The sequence below is a fragment of the Rhinolophus hipposideros genome (genome assembly GCF_964194185.1).
Source record: "Rhinolophus hipposideros genome assembly, chromosome: 17".
Lineage (NCBI taxonomy): Eukaryota > Metazoa > Chordata > Mammalia > Chiroptera > Rhinolophidae > Rhinolophus > Rhinolophus hipposideros.
In genome coordinates this window covers 19,905,175-19,930,183 of record NC_138063.1, presented here as the reverse complement: position 1 = coordinate 19,930,183, position 25,009 = coordinate 19,905,175, and the positions used below count along the sequence as shown (strand labels likewise).

Here is a 25,009-nt window from a genome sequence, read left to right as displayed (position 1 = left end):
AGACAAATGAAATTAACTTGAGCATTAGATTTTACTTAGTGTATCCAAAATTTTGTTGTTTCGACATTTAATCAACATAAAAGTTATGAATGAAGTATTTTTTAACGTATTTTTTTATCCTAAGTCTTTGCAATCTGGTGCAATGTATTTTACAATCAGAGCACATCTCAATTCAGACTAGCTACATTTCAAATGCTTGATGGCCACAGCTAGCTTGTGGGACTGTATTGGACAGCACAGAAAGGGGAACTAAAGACAAGGCCAGTGAGGCAGGAAGGCAGAGAGAGAAGGGGAGGGTGGTGCAAGATGGGGTGATGCCACTCACGTAGGGGTGCTCAGCCTACTTGTTTTATTCCAACTAGTTGCTCATGAAGCATCTGGGGACTAAGCTATCTTCTTAGTTGTAAGCAAAAGAGGCTCTGGCTCATTTACACAGGAGAGGAGCTTATTAAAATGATATTGGTTAGCAACCACCATCTCTGTAGAGCAGAAGAACCAGGCATGGCAGATACTCTCAGGCAGACTGATCTGGTGATGACCCACCCCACTCTGCCACAGAGAGCCTGAGCTGGCTGCTCCATTGGGAGAGTGGAGTGCTTCCATCCTCACTACCTTCCAGTGCAGAGTTTGGTTGGCTGAGTTTAAATAAGGAATTCTATTAGGTTGCTGCAAAAGTAATTGCGGTTTTTGCAATTATTTTCAACCTTTTAAACCACAATTACGTCTGCACCAACCTAATAGCTGCCAGGGAGGCTAGAACGGTGTATGTTTGCTGTTCAGCCTCGGTAGTAGAAAGTAGGCTCCTCTCACAAGAGAGGGATTCATTCCTCTAACATAGGAAGGTGTCTTCAGATGCTGGGCAGCCAGAAGGAATGACCAGAGTTCTTTGCTAGAGTAGCCGGAGACCTTGACGTTTGACTGCTACACAAACAGAAGTTTCTGGTGAAACGCTCCAGGCAGGGATTTCACACACGGGGCTTCCCAGATCTCATTGTGGTTCTTCAGGAAAGTATGATGAATAACAAGCAGTTGATGATACATTACTTTAATGCTTTTGTAATGTAATGTGATTGTAATTTCATTATGTCCTTTGAGAGTTCTCACATGATATTTTAATATAGAGACACATGAGGGCACTCTAACCAACCAGCAATAAAACTTAAATGGTTTCATAACCTTGGCAGTTAAAAAAAAGGGATGTTGATTTTGTTGAATCTGTCCCCTTTCCCCCTTCCCGGTTACCGCCCCCCGCCCCCCCCCAGCAAGATAGCCAACTTTGCAGGAATACCTAGCTTCTGTGGGGGATCTCACCAACCTGTGACAAAGGCCCCCAACACACACCCTCTACACTGTCTTGTTAAGGTTCTGGGGACATGACTTTGAGCAACTCAGAACAGAAAAGGGGATTTTTGACTCATAGGTACCCATTGCCTCAGCTACTGATGAGACATTGCACCTAAGGGCTTGCATTTAGAGGTCAAGTGGCCAAATCAAACCTAGAGCAGAGGAGAGAGACCTGATTGACAAGATTTCCTTGAAACCTGCAGGCTGTCCTCATGACTCACTTTTTCCATCTATAAACTGGAGATAATATCTGACTTATATTTGTGTAGTTTGCCAATAGACTAGGAGAGCAGGAGAGGGTCAGAAGCCACATACCTGGCAGTGTCATTTACCATCCCATTGAGTTTTATACTCAAAAACTAAAGCCAGCCTGCCTCTTTGTTAATGAATTATAGCACAGGGGAGGGACAAAGCGTGCTCCGCTGGCAGCTGGAGTAACAGAACCGGGATAGGTCGGAAACAGGACCTGCTCCTCGGGACTGGTTTCCCCACACAGATCTTGCAGGCTGGGGCCCCGGCCCCAGGGAGGAGGGAACGCGGGGCTGCTGGCGCGGTTTTCCTCCCCAGGCGGGAGCGGGACAGGTTCCTGGCGACCGCGGGGTCACTCGTGGCCAAAGGTGCAGTCCTGCAGAGCCCGCTCGGCCTGGCAGCGCGCGGAGCGATGGCGGTGCGCAGCCTGCGGCGGCACTTTCCACCTCTCCCACCGCCTCCGCGTCCCCAGCGGTTGGTGAGGCAGCCGCTCTCCGGCTGCCCCGGCCGCCGCCCCTCGGGAGCCCGCGCTTCCCCGCGCCGGACGCGGATTGTGGGCCACGTTCACGGGCGCTCTCCATCCTCGGTCCCGGGGTCCCGCGGGCGGAGCGGGAGCCACGACCCAAGACCTGGGGGAGAAGCCGGGATGCGGATCAATGCAAGGAAGGACAGGAGGGGAAAATGATGAGAGAAGGAGCTGCTGGATTCCACTCAACAGGTAGCTGGGGCGCGTCTGCCGAGACTGCGCGCTGGCCACGCCTCTGACACCCCCAAGCTCAGCGCACCGTTCCCTTTGGGGAGCGTCGCCCGGTATCCCTCCAGCCCGCCACCCCCCAGGTAAGAGCGCGCTTACACGTGGCAGGCGCCGCACGAGGAGCGCTGTACGACGCTATCTCCTAATTTCCCCCCAACACCCCGAAGCGGCAGGAACTGTTACCGCAGGTTGGGGACGAAGGAACAACCTTGGAGAAGTTAAGGGGCTTGCTCCGACTTTGGCCGCTGGTGGCGCGTGCGAGGACTCCGAGAAGGGTCGGTGTGATCCTGGCACCGAGGCCACCGTCCCCAGTCCCTCAGCTCTGCCCGGGGATGGTCCTATTGCGCTTGTCGGCACCTGTTGGGGGCCTCGCTGGGCGGGGGTGAAGGAAGAAGAGAAGGACCAAAGGGGCGATCAGGTGGCTCTCCCCCACCTGGCCCCTTGGCCTGGGGTGCAGAGAGAGCTTTCCGGGGGTGGCTTTGCACTTTGGAGAGGATACCCTTCCTTCCCCTGGGCGCAGGGTATCGGGGCAATGTCCCCCTGGCAGAGGCAGGGGAGAGCGAAGAATCTGGGGTCCAGGAGTGGGCACTGGGAGAAGCAGGGAGCGTGGCAGCGCGCGGGGCCTGGCGAGCAGGCGGGGGCGAACGCACGGCTGAGCGCGCGGGGCGTCCACGTGGTGGGTGTGCGGCGCTTTCATTCAAACTTTGGGGAGTCTCGGTTCTGGCGTCACGAAGGTGTGACCAATCCGAGTCCCCGGAGGGGAATAAATTATGCAAATCACCATCTGGCGATGGGTCAGATGACTCCGATAGTTTAAAAAACCTACCTCTCCGGGAGCTCGCGGTGTGACAGTGGCGAGCCCTTGCTTCCACGGCGGGGCTCACCGGTGAGGGCAGATCTGGTTCTGGTTCTCATTCAAGCCTCTTCACACTCCCTCCACCGCCCCGCCGCTCCACGTAGCCAAGTTTTCCACCTCCACCTTCAGGTGTCTCAGGCCACCGCTCTCTGGTCGAGGGAAGGTGCCTGCTTAGGGTCTTACGGGCTCCGACGGCAGGAGACCCCGAGAGCCCAAGAGGTGTTTGTTTGTTTGTTTGTTTGTTGTTGAAGTCCTGTTTCGCGGAAGGGTGCGTGGCGGGGAGGATGAGGAACTTCGTTCTTCTGCTCTGCCTCTGGGGCGTCTATTGTTGCTTTGCCGCAGGAGGCCCCGCACCCCTTGGTCCAGAGGGACCGCTGCAAGGTAACGTGCACTTATTTTTATTACCACCCCCCAACTTCTTTTCTGTGCCGGGCCCCGTCTGTCTTGCCTCCCCTTCTTCGGTCCCTTCTGTTTCCTGTGAAATCCTTCCTTTCTCGCTGCGCTATCCATTGGCTCCTTCTAACCAGCCTTGCAGGCCGTTTGTTGCTGGGCGCTTCGGACCAGGGCATCTCCAGCCCGGCATCCGAAAGGTCGCGCGCACGCTGGCGGCTGTGCTCGCCCGCTCGCTCTCGCCCCAGCCGCTTCCATTATTTGGGTCCCTTCATCAGGGCTGTCCAGTCACCCAGTTGACTGCCCGCAGCTCTTCAACGTTGTCCTGGTCTTTGAACCTGGAGGTTTGCGAGTCAAGGAGGTGGTTAGAAAGCTCTCTCACGTGGCGCCCCTCTTGCTTTTCATCTCGGTGTGGTGTAGGTGTTTTGCGAGCTAAAGTGGCAGGGAGCATTTGGTGAGTGACTTGTGCCCAGAAGCTATTGGGTTTGTTCCTCCAGTTTGCCAGCCTCCTCCTCGCTAATACTCTTTCCACCCTCATCCCTCCCGCCCCACCTGCTCTTCCTACCTCTCTCTTCACCTTCCTCCTTCTAGCTACTAGCTCTTCTTTTTTATTTTTTTTCTGAGTTCTGCCTGGCAGTCTCTTCCACTGGAAGAAGCCTGCCCAGGTGGAGTGAGGGTAGGGTCACCCAGAGGGAGGGCCAGGGGAGCCCCTACACTGCACCCTCTTATTTCATCTTTTACTCTTCTGCTGAGGTTGGGCCAAATGATATCATTCCATGTCAGCATATCGATGGGTGAGAAGATTAATCTGAATGAATGAATGGGAAATCGCCTTGCTTTCCTTAGCATGTCCCCAGCTCTCTGCTAAGAAGTGTGATCTGTGGTAGGTGGGATCTCTAATTCCCGTCCTGTAAAATGCGAATGTGTTTGTCCAACTTCTGTGTTCATGATTCTCCGTATTTGTGTGCCATTTCATTCCTTCAAAGAAGTTTTACTGCTATGCCTGCTTAGTGCCAAGCACTCTTCTAGGAGCAGATGAAAACGCTTGCCCTCATGGAGCTTACATTTCAGTGGCAAGAAGACAGACAGGAATCTAATTAAAATACAGAACTGGTGCTTGGTATTATGGAGAAAAATAAAGGAGGAAGGTATGGAGTGCTGGTGGGAGAAGGGGGTGCAGTTTTAATCTGTGATCAAGTTTTTCTCCTTGAGAAGTTGACCACTGAGAGCAAGAAACTGAAGGAGGCAAGAGATTGAGCCATGCGGACATATGGGTGAAGATCAATCCTAAAGTTCTGGAGTTGAAGTGACCAAGACGAGAGTAGTAGGAATGAAGCTAGAGAACTCGGGTCAGAGAAGCCAGCTGCTAAGGCAAACCTTTTATGTCAATATGTGGGTTTGTCCACCAATCTGTCCCAGGAAGACAGCAGACTCTTTTCCCTTCTCTTCTAGAATTCCCCATCTGGTCTCTGTGAGTAGCTATCTGGGTAGAAATTAGGGAAGTGTCAAGCTAGCTATGTCCATGGTTCAAATTTCTGCCGGTTGGGGCTTTTGTTCATTGCTTTAATGACAAAGTTCTGCTCATGTGTATTTAGTTGCATTTTCTGGAACCTTATCCTTTTTACATCTGGTTCATTTTTGTCCTCCACCTGCCCCCATTCACCAATCCCCTTTCCACAACTCTGGTCTCTCTTTCCATGATTCCATTTGCTTCTTAACTCTGGGATAAATGAAACTCCTGGGATGGTCATTTGATATCTTTCCCCCTGATTTCTAAGTGACAAGAGAGTTTAATTTTCTAGTTTCCTAGCCTGTTTTTTTTTTTTTTTTTTTTGTATCAAGGGATGGTTTCCTGGATGGCTGGAAGAGTGCTGGATGGGGTTCATTTAGGACGATCAGAAATAGGGTGTTGATGACAGCATCTAGTGTTTAAAGGCCATAGGGACCGTCAGTGACATCAGCTGTGTTTTGAGAGCAGTGCCATTTAGGAGATGGTGAGCAGTGGTCCTGGAGAGAGCTGTTTTGCTGCTCTCATGAGTTTCTCTATGGAAACTAGAGTGATGTCTGGCACATGCCTGGCACTGCAAGGAGCACCGAGGATGCATGAGGTTTCTGGATTAAGTGCTGGAATCAAGATGGGAACACTAGGGGAACATAGGTCGACAGCTTCTTACCTCCAATTCCAAAATGTAAAATCTCTCGAAATTGGAAAATTTGGTAACTTGTCTGGCAGCAAGACCTGGCTTGACCTGGCCTTATCTGACCTGAACTGACAGGAGGCTATTTGCAATTTTCTTTTTGCCCTCGAGTGTGAGTAGTCATGTATTCCCCTGCAGATTCTTAGTGTATTGGATGAATGGGGAATGCCTTGCTGGGGGTGTTATATAATACATGGTATATGTACCATAATGTTTTCTAAAATGTGAACATTTCTGCATTCTGCAACTCCTCTCGTCCCAAGTATTTCAGGAAAAGAATTGAAGACCCATACGCTAAAAGGAGTACCTTAAGGGAAGGAAGGAAAATTCATCTTGAGAGGGAAGAAGAAAGAAAAGCAAGACACCTGTTTATTTCAGAGTCATGGTCATCAATACTAGTGACTAACTAATACTCTTAAATGTAGATGAGATGGCTCTCTTTTATAATGTCTGCAATTCTTCTGGAAGTTAAGGAGGAACCATTCAGCATATACAAAACTACAACCCAGAGGGGCCAAGTCATTCACTCAACTTTGCACTAGAATCAGACCCCAGATTCTCCAGCTTGCTAGACGCACCCATTCTGTTCTTTTTCCCCAGGTGACCTCCACAGAGGCCAGGATGTACAGGCTGCTGCCAAAGCCAGTGTAAGGTTCAACCTCCGCACCTCCGAGGACCCAGAGCATGAAGGATGCTACCTCCCTCTCGGCCACAACCAGCCCCTAGAAGACTGTGGCTTCAACATGACAGCCAAAACCTTTTTCATCATTCACGGATGGACAGTGAGTCTGGGGGAGGGAGCTCTGTAGCTTTACGCAAGATTTGGTTTCCTTTGTTTGGGTCAATTAAAAAGAATACTGGTGCTTCCAGATTCCACTCTCTTCCCTCCCCCACCTTTTCTTGTGGGCTGCTTGTATTTTAGACAGCTGTGAAGAATGTAATGGGCACTTCGCTGAGGGGGCAATCTGGACTCCAGCAGGGTGGTATTTAATGCTGGCACACAGGGCTTTCAGAAAGTGGCTCTCCTGAGGGCAGCAGCCCAGCTCCATTGGCTCTTAAGAACCCCTCTAATTACACTTAATTACATTGGTCAACCACTGCCTCACGGGGGCCATCCCTCCGTAAGAGCTGAGCTGAACTGAAGCAACTTGACTGGCTCAGAGAATCTATGAAAAGCCAGCTGGCCTGGCTTGCTGGCCGCTGTTGGCATGGTGCCCTCCTGTTTGCATAGAGATAGCTCCGTTTAAAGGCACTGGGGCTCTTTATGTGCCCTAGCTGAGCAATTCCCATTGAAAGACCCATGACAAACTTCAACAGAAAAGGGCTTTAACACTCAGCTTCAGAAGCTTTTGACCAGTGAGGGATTTGTTCATTCATATAATGACAGTCTGTAGGAAAATGGCACTATTAAGTGAGCAGGTTTCTGCCTAGGCTAATTGGGAGGGGACATTTCTTCTCTTAATGATGAGAAATTCATATCCGTTACACGCCTTCTAGGTCTTTAGGTGTATCACCAACTGTTGGGGTCAGGCCTGGGGTGATGAGGGGTTAGGTACCTACCTACCTAATGTGATTGAAGAGATGACTAAAAGCCCGTCCATCTATCCTCACTCCACAGCCCACGATTAGAATCATGCATTTGAACCTTTTAAAGGCCTCCTGTCAAAATGCAAATACAAACTGCCTGCAACTTACAAATGGGTTGCATTCCAGAAAGTTCTTTTGTAATCTGTTTGGAACTTGGAACAGCCGTTTCCCATAGAAGCAAGATTGTAAATGGCATTTGGATTCCCAGCCCAGGCACAGAAAATCTATTTGTCTAATGACGTACTTGGCGATAGGTTCACAACTAGACCTTGTCACCATTTATACTTTGTTTCTGTGGGAAAATGTGTTCTGAGTTCTAATTTGGCATTCCTGGGACAGATCTTCCCTACTCTGGGGTCAAGTGGGATGGCAGCGATGGGTTGTGAGAAGGGGTCATTTGTGAACTCTGGGTTTGCCTAGAGGACAGCATCTTCCTGCATCTCCAACAGAGAAGCTAATTCTCCAGGACAACCCTTCCCAGTCATCTTTGAATGATGGAGCAGGCCACTTGCCTGACTGTGGTAGGGACATAGGCTAACCATAGGTCAGCATTGCCACCAATGCATATCTCATTGTGGCCCTATCAGACAGTTGGGCAGCAGCGATGAAAGTTTTGATGGGAAAACCTGGGGCTATGGAAGACAAACATCCATGTAGAAATCCTGCCTGTCGCTGGTCCTGCTCGTGTGCAAATGTTTGATCGCTGATCAGTCAACATGAAGGTTCTGGCATCAGCTGGGAAGAGGGTCACGGGACTGAAGTCCATATTCATTAGAATTTCTGAAACCCAGAGAGGAATTTATTTTTTAAAGTCCTATTTTCTCTGCAGATGAGTGGCATATTTGAAAATTGGCTGTACAAACTTGTGTCAGCCCTACAGACACGAGAGAAAGAAGCCAATGTCGTGGTGGTTGACTGGCTCCCCTTGGCTCACCAGCTCTACACAGACGCTGTCAATAACACGAGGGTGGTGGGACATAGCATCGCGAGGCTGCTCAACTGGCTGCAGGTAACGGGATGCGAGGGGTCATCTTCCATCATGAGCAGTATCTTGAACCAAAACCTTCGTAAGAATGTACAGGTCAGACTGTGTTCCAGTGAATCAGATGTCTGATCAAAATCTCTGGGATTCAGTGTTTTACTGAACCAAGTATTGCTTGAAATACTTGAAAGCTGGCACTTGTAGAGAGCCTTTTAATTATTGATATACCTCTGGATTTTTCCTATTACTGTGTTTGCTGGAAAAATGTTTGCCTTCTTGGTCATTACTTGCTGATCACAGAAACGGATCCCCTTAGGTTGGTTGGGAGTGGCCAGGAGCCAGATTGGCTTGGCTCTTACAAACCTGTTGAAGTCCTTTCCTGCGTCTGAAGGGTGGCTGTCCTGAGAGGGGGCTGATTCAAACAACTGCAGCCTAATGCCTCCCTTACAATATAGTAAGTGTGAGAAACAGATCCGGAGGTCTTAAACTTACTTTTTATAGGTTAATCATTTGCTTGAGATCAGTGGACTTACCTGGAGGCAAGGGTGCATTGGCAAAGCGACCTGATTATCTGGGCAATTCCAGCCTGACCTTCCTTTTGTCCACGGAATTGGATGAAGTGTGTCAGAATTCTGGTCAGGGTTCTCGGCATTTCCTCAGCCTAGGTGGTTTTGTAGAGCTTGTTTCCTGAACTATGGTGGCAAATCCCCACCTTCTCACCCCCCACTGATGGAGTGCTCTATCAGGGTCCGATGCGAGGTGGGCTTGTGAGGGCATAGCTCCTGAGGCCTCAGAGGGCGTGTGACGAATATGCTGGCATAGCCTGTGGGTGGCACTGGCTCCACTGAGCCTTTGCTTTGACCTCCAGACTGCCACCCTTCCCCCCATTAGATAAGGCCAGAAAAAACAGAAAACATGTAGGGGAAGGGTCAGGTATGCAGCTCCTAGTCACAACTGCCCCCAGGACTTGGCATTTGAAGTGCCACCAAGTCCTTTGACCTCTTCTTACCTGGCTGTGTCCCATCTGTGTTGCATTGCCAGCAAAGCCAGCTGTGCCTCTGGAAGTCCCTGTCCCTGACTCCTCCTCATTGTGATTGAACTGAATTGTTGATGACTCTGTGGGCTCAGGACCACACTTCTCACTCACAGACTTTTGTGACTTCCTGCAGGAGAAGGAGGATTTTTCTCTTGGGAATGTTCACTTGATCGGCTACAGCCTTGGAGCTCACGTGGCTGGGTACACCGGCAACTTTGTGAAAGGCACGGTGGGCAGAATCACAGGTAAGCTCTGCTTCCTCCACTAACAACTCGTCCCTGAGCTCCTTCAGCTCCTCTGACAAGCTGGCTATTCTGAACCAAACAGGTAGTATGGGTGAACTGTAGAGGGTTAGCTTTCGAAGAAACCTGGAGAACAGCTGTTCCAGAGCTCTTCAAATGTTCTGTTTAGTCATGGAGCCCTTTCTTAAATCAAACTTGTGCAGCACCCAGTATATGAAATAGACAGAAGGGCTGTGCTGGTCAAAGCTGGGTAGGTGGTGGGCAGTGTTCGCCTTGCTATTTGGGCTTGTCCTTTCCCCAGAGGAATCGCAGGGTCCCAGAGCACCAGGGAACACTGTTTGAAAACCACTGGTCTGGCCCAACAGGTGAAGAAACACCCAGGGGCAAATAGCTAATAACTAAAGGGCAGAAGTGAGGTGGCACCCTGGCCTCCAAGCTTCTGGGACTCATTTCCCACTTCCACCCATGACACTCTAGGACCTCAAGGGAAAAGAGTGAGTGATGGATCCTGGTTTGAATTCTGCCTCTGATTTCTATTTCATCCACCAACAGTCTCTTTCCAATGTTTAGCTGGCATACTTATTAGTGACAATTACCTGGTTAGAATGCGTGGTTCAACTTTGTCTTTGAAGAGACCTTTCTGGTATTGGTAACCCAGATCGTCAATAGAAAATTGAGCTTTTCGTTTCAGTGAGCTTTTGATGTGAGAGTTTGGATCAAATCATTTAATGATTGTGAAAAGTGGAAAAGATTTGCTTTCCCATTTTAGAGCCCCCTCAGATACACACACAGGGCTTCCTCTAGGCTAAAATGAATGGCAAATTTGTTGCCCTAAACTTTTATCTTTCCAGCATTCTTTTACTTGTCCTCACTCCCAGCTTGCCCCTCATCCCCAACATACTAAGGGCCCAACTGCTCACCTAGAAAGAGTTGATCAATTTCTTTCCCAGCAGTGTTTTCATTTTGAAACAGGACTCAGCAGAAGGGCATCCTTAGCTAAACAATGATTTACTAAAGGTAGAATTTCAGGTTGCAGCAGTAAGCTGGTGGGGTAGAGTTTTAAAAAATATGTATTTGTAAGGTTTTAGTGGCTCTCCTTAAAGGATTGTCCTGGGCTTCAGTCCAATGTGTGTGCACATGCACACTCTCCTTTCGATCCAATGATTTGATTCAGCATAGTTTGAAAGCTTTATTTTTGTTTACCAAGACCGTGGGACCTGAGCTGTCTGAGAGGGCAGTGATTGTGTGGCCACGTGTGACTGCTCATTAACCCACGGCCAGTGCAAAGCTGTTCGACCTCAAGCCACTCTGGGTCCTACTGTCTGAGCACCTCCTCCTGGCCCCCAAGAGAAGCATGATGTTAGGGTCGGGGTGGCCATTCTGGTGGGGGCCAGCATACCCCAGGCCCCCACCAGAGAGCCACTGGCAACAAGGACAAGCTGCAAAGCCTCCCTTTCCCTATTTCTGAATCTCAAATCAGATGGGGTTGGTGAGGAGTGAGTATTCCAGTTCTTTCCCCTGCCTGTTTGGGTGGCAGCTGCTGAGATGTGGGCTTCGCTGGGAGAATGCTAATGTTCTTTGTGCTGTCTACCGGGAGCATGGGGGCTGCATGTCCTGAGTGCAGCCCCTTCTTTCTGGCCTTTCTCTGTGGAGCAGGGGCCTGGGGTGAGCACGACAGGAAGGAGTGGCCTCTGTCCAGTTGCCAAGCAGCACCTCAGGGTATTTGGCTGACCTGACGCATGCTGTTGTACATGTCTGATGGAGGAGGCTTGTGCACTTCCCTCTCCCCTTGGACTTCTCATGGGCCTGGCAGGGAACCAGGTGGTCCCGACTGGTCAGAGGACCAGGGACTGAGGGGTCCTGCAGCTTGAAGGGTCCTGAGGCCACTGATGCGGCTGTGCAGAGGCCCCAGGGGGTCCTTAGCCTGGAGCCTGCACAGGGATACCTGAACCCCAGTCTTGCTTGGATCAGAAGACTGTGGACTGGAGTTTGTTGAGAGAAGTCTGTGATGTACTAGGGAAGAGGTCATATATTTCTAATTGAACCTGTGTCTAGTTAGTTATAAATAAATAATCAAACAGATTCATTCATTCAAGAAATTCATTCATTAAGTGTCCCGTCTGCAGGCTCTGGGCTAGATGCTACCTAATGTCAAGTAGTTAAGTATGACAGGTATTTTATGCTATCTCTGAGCCACAGAGCACTTAGGCAGAGGGCGTCCTTTTGGCTTCATTTTACAGATGTGGAAACTATGTCAGTGCTTAAATAACAGGCCCCAGATCTTGTACCCTAAGTAGCAGAGCTGGGATTCAAACCCAGAGTCCAGAGCCTGCACCTAACCACTATCCTCCATTTGCCTCTCTTCTGTTAGTAGAGAGAAAGTAGCTGTTGCAGTGTAGCAGGCTCTGCCTAGTCAGGCCAGGATGCAGAGGGTTTCCTGTGTGTGTATGTGTGTGCATGCATGTGTGTGTACGAGTATTCCCCTTGCTGGAAAGAGTACTTTGGGAGGAGTCTGGCCGAATGCAAGAAGGGGTGGTTCTCCATCTTCTCTCTTTTTGGAAGGGATAAGTTCTCTCTCCCATTCCTAATTTAAAAAATAAATTGTGCAACTTTTCCCCAGAGCCCATGGACCCTGGCTATGTGTCAGGCCGGGTCAGTCTGGGTAGATGAAGGCTCAGCCTGGCCTCCAGCCGGCCTGTTGAGAAGCCCTGTCAGCCGCCTGCATTCCTGCAGCGCAGCTTGGTTTCCATGGCACTGACTGTCTGGTGGAGATTTCTGTTCACACCAAGCAAAGAGCCCCTCACTCATAATGATTACAAAGCAGAATGTTCCTCTTTCTTTTTTTTCCCTCCAGAGGACGTGGCAAGATCAGGGAGAGGCTGCTTGTGTCAGTACTGTTGTCCTTGCAGTCTCCAAAAATGAGTAATCATGGGCAACTCTGGGAGGACACTGCTTTTGTGCCATCTTTCTTTTGGGCCCTGGGCTGGGGATGAGCCTGCAAGCAGCCTGGGCACCCTTTTGCCTCCGTCTTACACATGTGCCTCTAAACTTCTTCTGGAAACGATTTAGACTTTCAACCTCTACCAGTTCTCAGGAGCAATGAGTTCCACAAGTTTACTGGCCACTCTAGACAATAGCTCTGCCTTTTGTTTATCCTAAAATTCCCCCTCTCAAGCCCCACCATGTGCTCCCAGGTTCTATGGCACTGGGTTCTGGGGAACACAGTCCTACGACCCAGCTCTTCCTTTTTATGACTCTGCTCTTGCTCACATCTCCTCCCTGCTTAGGTGTTTTGAGATCAGGGTTTCTCAACTTCGGCACTGTTCACATTTTGGGCCAGTTAATGATTTGTTGTGGGCGCTGCCCTGAGCATAGTTGGATATTTATCAGCATCCCTGGCTTCTACCCACTAGATGCTAGTAGACTCTCTCACCCTCCCCCCAACTGTGATAACCAAAAACGTCTCCAGACATTGCTAAATGTTTCCTTGGGAGCAAAACCATTCCCAGCTGAGAAGCACTGTTCTAGACTAAACGGACCCCCTTCTGCTGCTGCATATATTCTTTTCTTAACTTCCTCTCTCTGTGTCTCTAGTGCCAGGAGCCTTCTAGGTTGGTATGAATTCAGCTCCCATAATTACTTGGGTTTGGTAATAGTAGCTAGTATTTACATTGACATTTACATTGACTTACTCTCTTACTATCTCACATGAACTGCATGAATTAAGACATTCAGATTCTATTTTATAGATAATACTGAAGCATAGAGAGAATTTTCAAAATCTGGCCTATAGACCATGTACTTTTAGGATCACCTGGGGAAAAAATATATTTCTGGGCTTTATACTACCACTCAGAATTGCCAGGGGGTCAGGGAATCTGCATTTTATGGTTTGCAAATTCTTTTTTGGATAGTTTTACATTTATGTGTGTCCAAAATTAAAAGATGGTGGAAGTCTCTCTTATAGTTGCCGTTACCTGTCCCATTCCTTTCCCGAGCCTCTCCCCCAGCATACATCCACACAGGTAACAGGGGGCTGCTGTGTCCTTCTAGAGCATTTTGTAGCTTCAAAGTGGAATCTGAATTTGTAACAAGCTCCCCAGTAATATTTGTGGTGTTTCAAATGTGAGAAGCAGTACTTTGTACAGAGATGCTTGACTATTTAATACAGAAAGTTTGCAGGCAAGAAGGTTTTCTCTTTGCAGCTGCAAAATAGAGGAATTCTGGAGGCCTGGGATATGGATTCTCAGTATATCTGGTGTCCCCTCCCCACCCCCACTCTTGCCATTCCATCCCTGGACTGAATTCATCGCTAAAGGAAGAGGGAGATTAAGTCCCAACACAAATAGCTCAGTTTGGAGAGACTGAGTCTTCCCTCCAGAAGATATAGGTAGCTTAGTTATTCTGTAAAACGCCTGTTAAACTGAGGTTGTGAAAGGCCCCCGGTAGCAGACTAAATGGGAGGAATGGCTCAGTTTCAGCCAGCCTGAGTTCTTTCTAGAACTGCTCCCGTTGTGACAGTTCATGGGTCCTCGGAACTTCATGTCAGGATGAAGCTTGTGGCCAGTCTCCTGAGTCAGCTGAGGTGTCAGGACAGGTGGAGGCTCCAGAAGACCCTGGAAGCTCCCGGACTGCCAGCCCCGTGCTGGGCTCGGAGGACGGTTTCATTCTGCACGCCCGGCCTTAACGTCACGCGGGGATGGGGTGACTCGGAGCCCCTGACACAGCTGGTCTTGGATTCCCCTTGCGCTGTAGGTTTGGATCCTGCCGGGCCCATGTTTGAAGGGGTGGACATTCACAGGAGGCTGTCTCCCGATGACGCAGACTTCGTGGACGTCCTCCACACCTTCACGCGCTCCTTCGGCGTGAGCATCGGGATTCAGATGCCCGTGGGACACATTGACATTTACCCCAATGGGGGTGACTACCAGCCGGGCTGTGGATTCAACGATATCTTGGAGTCAATTGCATATGGAAGTGAGTTCCTTATTTTCTGCTTCACGTCGAGGTATGATTCAGTTATCACCTCTCCTCCTAAATCAGCCAGAGCTGCTCGAGCAACCAGCCACATTCATTTCATTAATCCCCCTTCCTCCCCACAGTGGCCCTCCAACACTGTCTGCCGTTCATCATCCTGCAAGCCCGTGTACAGCCTTCCCGTGGTCCCCGCTCTGCTTTCTCATCCTTTGAGGTCACAGTTATTGATGAATTTTTTTAAAAAACTAAACGAATACATGTTTGTTGAAGAAAATCAAGCAACATAGAATTGCTTAAAGCAAAAAATAACACTTCCCCCTCACCATCCACTCCCACTCTGACTTGTACTCAGAAGTAGCCAATAAGAACGAACAGTTCAATGTGTATCCTTCCGGTCTTTTTTCTTTGCAGATTTATTTCATATGTGAATGTGTGCTCATATTTTTCAAAATCACATTGTTCTGCAAATTTCCTTTTTCAATCTTAATATATTATGGACAGTCATAAACTTCAGAGCACATAGATTACTTACCTTATCCTTTTGGAAGGCTGTATAATATTTTATAGCACATACGATGTCATTTTTTGTAACACTGGAAAGTAAAACCAAGTAAAACCAACATGCTTTCTCCATTCACTTATCATTTATCTTCTGAATGCCTGAGCCTCTTCCCAGGAGACTTGGGATGAACTGAATTTGCTGCTGAAATGGAGGTGTGGCCCCAGTGACCAATCCCTTTCTGGGTTTCTCATTCACTCACTGCATTGGATCCTGGTAGCATTTCTAAGTGTTAGATCCAGTCAGCTCTCTCTAGTCTGATGCTGTGCCCTTGGGTATCCTACTCTGTCACTCAGAGACTGTTGCCCTCTCCCATTGTGGTAATAGCCAAGTAGACCCTCAAGGGCTTGGAGGTCTATGCAAGGGGAATTCAGCCCTGCCTTAGAGGATGGGAAGACGGCATTTCCTAAGGTTGGTGGTGTTAGTGAGGAAGGGGTAGGGTTGGCCTTGCCAAGCTCTTCTTAAGGTCCCAGGATTTACTTGAACTATTGGCTTTACCCTCTGGTTACAAGAGGTAATGATGTACTATGGCCAGAAAAATTCAAATTATACTCCTAACTTTATAATCAACTGTATGGTCCTGAGAAAACTGCTTCGTTTTCATGGGCCTTTGGGTCATAATCTATAATTGAAAGGATTAAACTACAATGGGGTTGGCCAACATTTTCTTAAAGGGTCAGCTAGTAAATATTTTGGATCTTGCAGGCTATGGATTCTCTCTTTCAACCACTCTTCTCTGCTGTTGTAGCATAAAAGGAGCCATTGATAATCTATAAACAAATGAGCATGGCTGTGTTCCAATAAAACTTTATTTACAAACACAGGTGGCCAGCCTGGAAGCTGTAGTTTGCTGAGCCCTGGACTAGAGGATGTTTAGCATCTGATCCACTTCCAGCCTTTTGTGACTGTACCACCTTGTCAGGAATTGGTCACTCCTACGGCACCACGGGTCTTCATCACCCTGTTTAGTGCCTATTATATGTGCTCTCGGGCTCTTTATTGCTTTGTGTGTAATAGTGCCATCTTCCCACCTGGAGAGCAAGCAGTTAGGTGGCAGGAATAACCTTCAGTTCTTCTACATCTTAATGGGAGTCTAACACATCACTGGGCATGTATTAAGAATTACACAAACAAGAGCACGAACAGCAACAATGAAAATAGTTATTACTGATGAGGTGCACAGCACTTACGGATTGAGCAGGCACATCACCGAGAAGTGGCTCATCCTGAGTGTTCTCTGTCTCCCCATCCTGCAGCCATCGCAGAGGTGATGAAATGTGAGCACGAGCGAGCTGTACACCTGTTTGTCGATTCCCTGATGAACCAGGACAAGCCCAGCTTTGCGTTCCAGTGCACCGACTCCAACCGCTTCAAAAAGGGCATCTGTCTCAGCTGCCGGAATAACCGCTGTAACAGCATTGGCTACAACGCCAAGAAAACCAGGAAGAAGTGGAACAGCAAGATGTACCTAAAAACCCGGGCAGGCATGCCTTTCAGAGGTAACCCTCAGTGTCCACAATGCCCTGAAGCAGGACTTCTGTCTTTACCCTCCTTCTAAATACCTCCTTCTAAAAAACAGGGCACACCGCAGCCCAAGAGATACTGCCGGCAGAGTTCACTCACATCACGGCAAATCAGATTACACTGCACATGCCCTAGGAAAGTTAATCTTTAAAAATAAATGGTGGGGACTCCTTTTGTGATAGAAATCATTACTCCATGATCATAGGACCAATATCTGAAATCTCTCTTACATTGAACTTTTCAAAGCTGTTACATATTAGTTTTCTCATTTGATCATTACAACAAATCTGAGGTAGGACCAACAGAGGTTCAAAAGGATATCTTGCCTTTTTATAACATATTGTAAAACCATAAGGTTTGTGGCTATGGTGGGTGTTATTTCACATGAGGAAATTGAGGCCTAAAGAGCCTTGGTCCTTAATTCAAGGCTACACAGCAGGAAAGTGGCTGGGCCAGAATCCCCAAGTTCAGAGCTCCTTCTTTTATACCTCAGTAGCTTTGTATGCCATTGGACAGAATGAGACCAGAGAGAAGCTGAAGGCTGGGCTGGACCAAAAGGATGACAATCCATAAAAACTCAAATATGCTGCGTGACTCAGTTTGGGTCAGGGTGCCCTGAGATGACAAGCAAGGCTCACAAATGTCTTTGTTCTGCCTTTTCTGCAGTGTATCATTATCAGATGAAAATCCATGTCTTCAGCTACAAGAACATAGCAGAAATCGAGCCCACCTTTTATGTTACCCTTTATGGCACCAATGCAGACTCCCAGAGTCTGCCTTTGGAAATGTAAGTTACAAGTTCCCTTTGCTGGGGTCAGGACAGAAAACAAGTTGGTTTCAGAATGAAAAAGTGCAGGAGCATGCAAACAGGAGCAGGAAAGTGTAGTGTGCGCGCCGCGGGGAGGAGCTGGGCGGGTCCAGCGGCCTCTGCCGTCCTCTGTCCCTTTGTATGCTCTCCACCAGGCCCTTGATCCAAAACAGTTCTGAGAGGGAAGCTCGTGGGATAGGTCAGCAGCGTGAGAAGCTGCTGGATGAGCTGGGCAGAAAGTGCCATTTTGTTTTAGACAATACCTGACACCAGTGGTTTTAGGGAATTGGGAACATCACAGACATCATTCCTGGACCATGTCTCATCATCTGTGGGAAGGGCAGACAGCAATCTATATATTTGTTGAGCATGCCTAAGGTACAAAGCTTAATGCTGAGTAATGCTGGGATTGCAAAACAACATCAACAAAGTACTCGCTCTCAGAGCTCAGGGTTTAATTGGAGGACCAGGTTTGTATGCACACAAAGGGGGTGAGGTAGGCTCCGCAGTTGCCAAATGAGAGGGGCAGGCAGGAGAGTTCTGAGAGGAAGAGGCTACTGTTGAGTGAGGATGTGACTTCTCTGTGCTTTCTCATTTCTGTAAATGGGGAGGTGCTCATGAATGGTTTGAAAAGAAGCTGGGGTGCTGTAGCAGAGTTATCTTAATGTCAGCATGGAGAACAGCTGAGCTTCCACCTTGGTCCTGCTGGTGGGGTGTGGATGGCATGGAAGAGGGACCTCTCACTCATTTCTCTCCAGTCTGTGCGGGGCAGGTGCTATCATTGCTTCACCCCACACAGTGTGGCAGGAAAGGGAGACCAGCTTTTCTCTCCCCTTGTAGAGTGGAGCAGATCGGGCTGAATGCCACCAACACCTTCCTGGTCTATACGGAGGAGGATTTGGGAGACATTTTGAAGATCAAACTCACCTGGGAGGGAGTATCTCAGTCCTGGTATAACCTGTGGAAGGAGCTTCGCAACTACCTGTCTCAAACCCGCAAGTCTGAGCAGGAACTAACTATCAGGCGCATCCGGATCAAGTCTGGGGAAACACAGCGGAAGTAAGTGCCTAGTGATCCTTTGTGGTCCCAGTCAGTGGTGAGCAGAAGGCACATGCCTCTGCAGCGTCCTTTTCTTTGCAAAACAAGCACCTTCAAGCCTTCTGTATCCAGAGCATGTGGGTAAACCTTCAAGCACCTTTGCAAGGAAAAGTGAATTCTGGAGCGAGTCCTCTGTTAACTGTTGTGCAGTTTGTGCCCTGATCACAGGCCCTCGGCTCAGAGGGGTGTGCAAGTGGGGGCTGGAATTCAGGCTTTGTTCTGTTTGCCAAGCCCCGTGTTGGCCCTGGAGGAAGGGAGGTGGCCCCTGCTCCTAGACAGAGCTCTTTAAGAGTGCTGCCTTACTCTGGCATCCATGCAATCATAAGTTTTTGCTTGCTCCTGTGCCAAGCACACCAGAGTATCAAATCCAGGGAGCCGCTGGGATGAGGTCTGTGGGAGGACCTGGTTTTCCTAGCCTACTATTTTCAGAGCATTAGATCTCTCCTTTGGAAGCTCTGAGTCAAGGACATGGGGTGGGGTCCTGACGTCAAGTAACAGAGAATCCTCTGTGCTATGCCAGCTGGCAGTTTTCCCACATCTGTTAACACCAAGCCCAGCATGAAACATCCAGGCCTTTATCTATGAGGCTCTTAAAGCGTGTCTTGACTCTCTGCGCAGCTTCTTTCTAAGTAGAAGCCAAGCAAGTCTGAGAGAGGGGTCTTCCCCTCTCTTTGTCGAGAGAGGGATCTTCGTTGGTCAAATCCTTCAGCAGACTTCTGGGAGGTCACTGTCAGTCTTAGGATGGTAGGAAGCAGCCTCCAAGCTCTTTGTACCTCATCTGGCATTTTCTCCATTACAGTTTCCATCCATCACTTCTGGCATAGATTGGCTGTGGGGGCAGGGAAAGTAGAGGCTTGGGTCCCTTGTCTGAGTGATTCTGGTCTAGAAACTTATGCACTGGAGGGTTGCTAGCTGGAGGGAGCTGTTAGCACCAAGGCTGTGAGCTAAATAATTGTGTGTCTTTTTCCTAAGTGCAACCTGTGCCTGCAGGGAGGGGTGGGGGATGGTAGCAGAAAGATGATCATTTTTATAAAATTTCAAATATAATGAACCACTGAAACTTTTACAAATGTAAGTTTGTTTTCATATTGTTTTCAGATAGAAGATTTCAAAAAAGTAACACATTACAGATAGAGTTGAAGCCCCTTATGCCCTCCCCTTGTCCAATTCCTCCCCTTTCAAACCAAATGTATGAAATCTTCCAACATGAACTAATGTTGGTGTCTTTAGCTCCTTCATGATTTTTATACCTTTCATATTTCTGTTGGTATTCGTACCAGCATCGAGAATTGTTTTGGAAGTTTCTGAAGTTTACATGAATGGATATATCCCTTAACAAATTGCTTTTTTTCATTCAACATTGTTTATGAAATTTATCCAATAGGTATAGATGGAGTCTATTCACATTTAACTCCTGTATGTAAACCATCATTGTGCAAACAGTAGCTTCAACATTGTTCTACTGAATATTTAAATGGTTGCTACCTGTTGGCAGTCACAGGTAGTGCTGAGATGGACATCCTTGGACATTTTCCTTGTGCGTGTGTGGAGGGCTTCTTCGGGGCATGGAATCACTGGGTTATGGTATATGTCTTCTCCAGCTTGACTAGGTATTAATTCCTTCTCCAAAGTGTTTGGACCAGTTTTCAATTTTAGCCATAGAATAACAGTTTCCCTCTCCCCTCCTCCTCACCGACATTTGGTGGAACATTCTTGTCATTCCGTTGGGTGTGAATTGCTCCCCTACAGTTGTTTTCATTTTTTTCCTGCTTGTGATAAAGCTGGTCACCTTTCTGTATGTTTCTGTGCTATTTGGGCTTCCTGGTAAAGGTTCTTAAAGCTGTTCTCATTACGGCTTCGGTCCTCTAGGTCAGCACCCAGGGTCAGGTGTTCCACACATGTATAGTTCATGGGGTCATGCTAACCACACACCACCAAGGCTGGTAGTCCCCATGACTTGGCCGTAAGTTATAGTTGAAATGGTTTTTAGACCACTGATTGTTTCTGTGATCTTCGTTGTCCATTTCCTGAATCTTTGATTTGAACTCGCAGCAGAGGTCCACTTATGCTTGTTGATGGATATTTATGAGCACCGTATACTGGAGTTTCGCCATTTGAGGGGTTTACAGTCTACTGTAGACATAGCAATCCACAAGCAATTCAAGGCAGCATATAATGTATTGAAATAAGATGAAATATTCATTATTAACTCCATGCCGTAAGAAGTAACTAGAGCAGCAAAAGCAACATTTATACATATGAGGATATGCTTTGCTATTAAAGTGAGAGGTCAGGGCTTGGGCCGTCAGGGAGGCTTCAGAGAGGTCATGCCTTGAAAGGCAGACAGTCTTTTTTGGGTAGACAGAGGGAAGGAGGTGTAAGATGTGTGATTAAATACAGCGTGAACCGAATCGTGGAAGACGTCAAAGTGAGGCATGGTTTAGAGTGCTTCTAGTTGCAACGGGGAGTTCTGAAGGTTCTTGAGTCAGGGTGTAGCATGATGGAAACGTCTCCTTTCTCCTTGCTCTGTCTGCCTTGGATCCAGAAACACCATCTGGCCAATGCACAGCCATGTATCTTCCCCTCTAGACTTGTGGCTACTTCTGTGGTTTCTTTTTCCTCCTAGACTTACTTTGTGTGCAGAAGACCCTGAGCACACCAGCATATCCCCTGGCCAAGAGCTCTGGTTTCGCAAGTGTCTGGATGGCTGGAGAATGAAAAATGAAACCAGGTAACTGGGACTTTCTCATATGTTCATACAGCACGGGGTCTGTAGGGGGTCACCTAGCATGTGTGGACATGGATCTTGGCACCTGAGACATAGCAGTGAACAAAACAGATAAAAATCCCTTCCTTTATGAAGCTGACCTTCTGCTGGAAGGAGACAGACAAGTCACTGGAACATACAGGATGTCTAAGGGTGTTAATATCCCTTTGCCTCTTGTTCTGCCTCACCCCATAGGGGTCACAATCCATGGTCCTGGTGGAATGAGGTCTTTCAGTAACTAAGTACCTGGGATTGGTGCCCATGCCCCAGCTTAGACTGAACTTCTCTGTAGTGACTGGGGCTGTGGGAAATTCTAGGGTTCCTAGCTTCCTTCTGGGTACCCATTTGGGATGAGTAGTTGGGTGTGAGGTAACAGAGAAGTACAAGGCATAGTCCCTTTTGTTAGGGTTTCAGGAACCCGGGTTGGTGTGGGGATATTGGTGGGCAATTCTCCCGTTTTTGAGAAGCAGGAATGCTTGTGTGTGTGTGGTGCTGAATCAGACAAAGGGGCCATCTTGCGCCATCTTGCGTCATCTTGCGTCAGTGTCCTATTGTCCCATGCTGGAGTCCCATTATTTCAGAATTGAGGAAGGCTGATATCTCATGGTCTGAGACAGTAAGCACATCAAAAAGGGGAACCCGTCATACACCCTGTCAGCCTAAATACCTGCTGAGGAGGGAAAACCACACCCCACTGGCCCCCACTTCTTGCCCCAACCAAGGTCCTAGATAATAATGCTGCTGCTATACCCTGAGCACATAGCATGTGCTCACCCTTATGTTGTTTCATTTACGTGTGTCATCACCACCGTGCACTGGTGTTGGGGAACCTGCGGCTCAGGGAGTGTAGGTCTCTCTTTCCAGGTCCCCCAGCTGGTGATGGCAGGTGAGGATAGAAACAGATCGGTTTACTTTAAAGCGTGGAGGTTCCACTCGCTCAGATAAATCACCTCACTGCGATCTGGGTATCAGTTATCAAGCAGCTGTGCCCGTGCAGGGGTCCCCTGGGATTAACCGTCTGCCAACCCAGCTGCTCTGTCTACAGTCTCTCTTGTGTTTCTTGATCCAAGCAATTCTCCCCTTTTTGAGAAGCAGCTCTCCCCACAATTGTGCGTGTGCGCGTGTGTGTCTTGTGTTCACGTGTGTGTGTTGCAGGTGAGTATTGTGTTAAGTATGTAAATGCAAGCATTGAGATGTATGGAACTGAGAACCCAGAGAGGGCTCCACTGTGGTCTTTCTCAAAGTGAATCTGTGGCTTGGTGGAAGAGGGGAAGGAAGAAGCACTCAGGCAGGACCTTTTCCATTTGTTCTGGAAGGGAAGCAGGGAAAAGAGTGCGGTAGGTATGTAAGAAAGCATAGTTGTGAATTGAACAAGGTGTGTGTCAATATGGGCTCACAATCCAGGGTGTGTGTCAATACGGGCTCGTGTGTAGGCTAAGCAAGTTAATGAATGCCACTCTCACTTGATTCCTTTCAGATCAAAGGTGGAGCTTCCCTGAGGGTGCCAGCAAGGCCCCCTGCCCTGTCTGCCAAGCACATGGAGAAAAGTTACTGCTGAGGACCCACCTGACGGAATGACCCCTTTCGGCCTTGACCCTGAAGCACAGGGAAATGCCTGCTTGCTGGGCCCAGGATCTGGCTTCCTATGACAGTTAGGACTTCTTACCAGAGGGGATGAACACTGCTGTTCCTGCTGTTTCTACTGCTGCCCTAGCATAGCGTTAATGCCAGATCTGTGTGCAAATGGCCGAATGCCCAGGCCTCTTTTACACACCGGACTGGTTTCTAAGTGACTGGATGAGCTTGTGCTTTGCCTGACAAGGAACACTGGCTCTGCATGGAAGTGGCTCTGTGTGGAAGGCTGGCTGCTGCCTGGCCTGACTTGAGTCACAGTGGGAGGTCTTCCCTCTGAGAGCTGACTCATGCCAGGATGGCAGATCTGTGACTTTGTTCACCTAGAAAGAGGAGAGGAGATCTTAGTGGTGCTGAGACCCATGCTATTGGGGTTCAATGGGCTGCATCAATCAATATCAGTTACCTTTTCAACATTCTGTCCTGCTCCTTAACTCACTGTCTAAAGCACACATCATTGGGTTTCTTATTTTTGTATTGCTCATTTTTTGATTGGGCAAATGTTTCTTAAGCACTTAACCTTAATGGGGTTGGAATTTGTAGACTCCCTTCTAGTTTATATGGTCTGTGAATATACATGTGATGAAGGCTCCCCCAAGGGCATTGGGGGAGAGCTACAGGATGTAAGAGTTGGGGACCCTGAGGCTTTCAGTAGTTTCTACCTATTTCTTCTTAGTTATGCCGTGCACTTCCCCTAAGAGTGACATATTTGATCACCAGCAGAGTATCACATGTGCTGGGGACCAGGATGGTGGCCAATTGCTAGATATGATTGATTTGGAGCAAAGTCTCTTCGGTTCAAGAAGACGGAAGGTATCACATCTGTTATATGTATCTGTTTATACAGAGCATCTCTTGTCAAACGGCTGGTGCTAAGATTTAACAGTGTGTTTTCCTCCTTGGAATACCTTGTTCTAATACTAGTCCCTTTTCTGTGTTAAACTTCTTGCAAAAGCCTCCAGATCTTCATTTGAATTAATATACATGATCCACCCCCAGAAGCCCTTTTTTACTTTCCGAAAGATTTGCATGGTGTCACCTAATTAGAGATTGGCAACAGGAGGTGAGCTGGGCAGCTGTAATGTTATTATCCCTATTTTACAAAACGGAGGCTCAGTGAGGTTCGGCCACCTGCCTAGAATTATATACCAAGTTGGTAGTGGAGCCAGGTGATGACCCAGATTTCCTGGAGGCAAAGTATGGGGTATGTTGATCTCTGTAACTTCATTAAGACTTCTATCGCCATCTCATCAACTTGACCCAGATGTGACAAACAAGGGCTTTTTTTCAGAGCTAGCCATAAAACCCTAAGTCCTTTTATTAATATATAACCAGGGAAACAACTGTGCCAAGGGGTTGGGCTTTTTATGGCTGAGATTTATTTGGAAGGAGATATGATGTCAAAAAGGGGGAAGAGTGGTTTTCTTTGTACTTAGTTTATTAAAGGATACTATTTTAATCTGTATTGTGCCAAAGTTGTATCATTGTTCAATGCCAAACTTCAGAAGACATAAGCAATGAAGTCTTAAGGCAAGGTATTTTCTCAATCCAATTGTGTGCTTCTGTTGCTTGTGTGATTGCATTCTAACCAAAGCGGAGCTTGTATCCTGGTTATTTCCATGTTAGCAATGGAAGCCTCGGGAATCGAATCCTCAGTGGGTCCTGTATTTATACATTTAGCTTGAAGACTTTTTTGTATATGATGATGCTTTTTGTAATGCTACTTAGAACATTATTTATTTATCAAGTGTTTATAATGTATAAAACAATGTATGGTTAGTTTTTACTTTAAGATTAACCAATTTCAAGATTTAAAAATTTTAATAGTAAAAATAATAAAAAGTCTGAAAAATTCGTCGTGGTCTGGCAACTCATTTCTTGAAAGTTGAGAGAATTATGGCTGCCCAAGTCTAGGGTTTGACAAAAAGTTACTTTAATATGAGATATAGTCTCTATTGGATACTAATTGTTGGTAGGAGGTGGACAACGACTAAAGGACAAGAAGA

At 47.8% G+C, this 25,009-nt stretch overlaps 1 protein-coding gene across 2 annotated transcripts; it reads left to right on the top strand.

The window, feature by feature from the left end:
- The first annotated feature begins 3,189 nt into the window (after positions 1 to 3,189).
- LIPG (lipase G, endothelial type) lies at positions 3,190 to 24,858 on the top strand. 2 transcript variants are annotated; one of them, XM_081078280.1, is made up of 10 exons: positions 3,190 to 3,584; positions 6,392 to 6,573; positions 8,208 to 8,387; positions 9,530 to 9,641; positions 14,394 to 14,615; positions 16,431 to 16,673; positions 17,365 to 17,485; positions 18,347 to 18,565; positions 21,231 to 21,335; positions 22,849 to 24,858. In XM_081078280.1, the coding sequence occupies exons 1-10, from the start codon at positions 3,488 to 3,490 to the stop codon at positions 22,868 to 22,870; spliced, it is 1,503 nt and encodes a 500-aa protein (XP_080934406.1). In that variant the 5' UTR covers positions 3,190 to 3,487; the 3' UTR covers positions 22,871 to 24,858. The 2 variants fall into 2 exon arrangements, with proteins under 2 accessions (XP_080934406.1, XP_080934407.1); XM_081078281.1 differs by lacking the exon at positions 8,208 to 8,387 and having other exon boundaries at positions 22,849 to 24,850.
- The last annotated feature ends 151 nt before the right edge of the window (positions 24,859 to 25,009 follow it).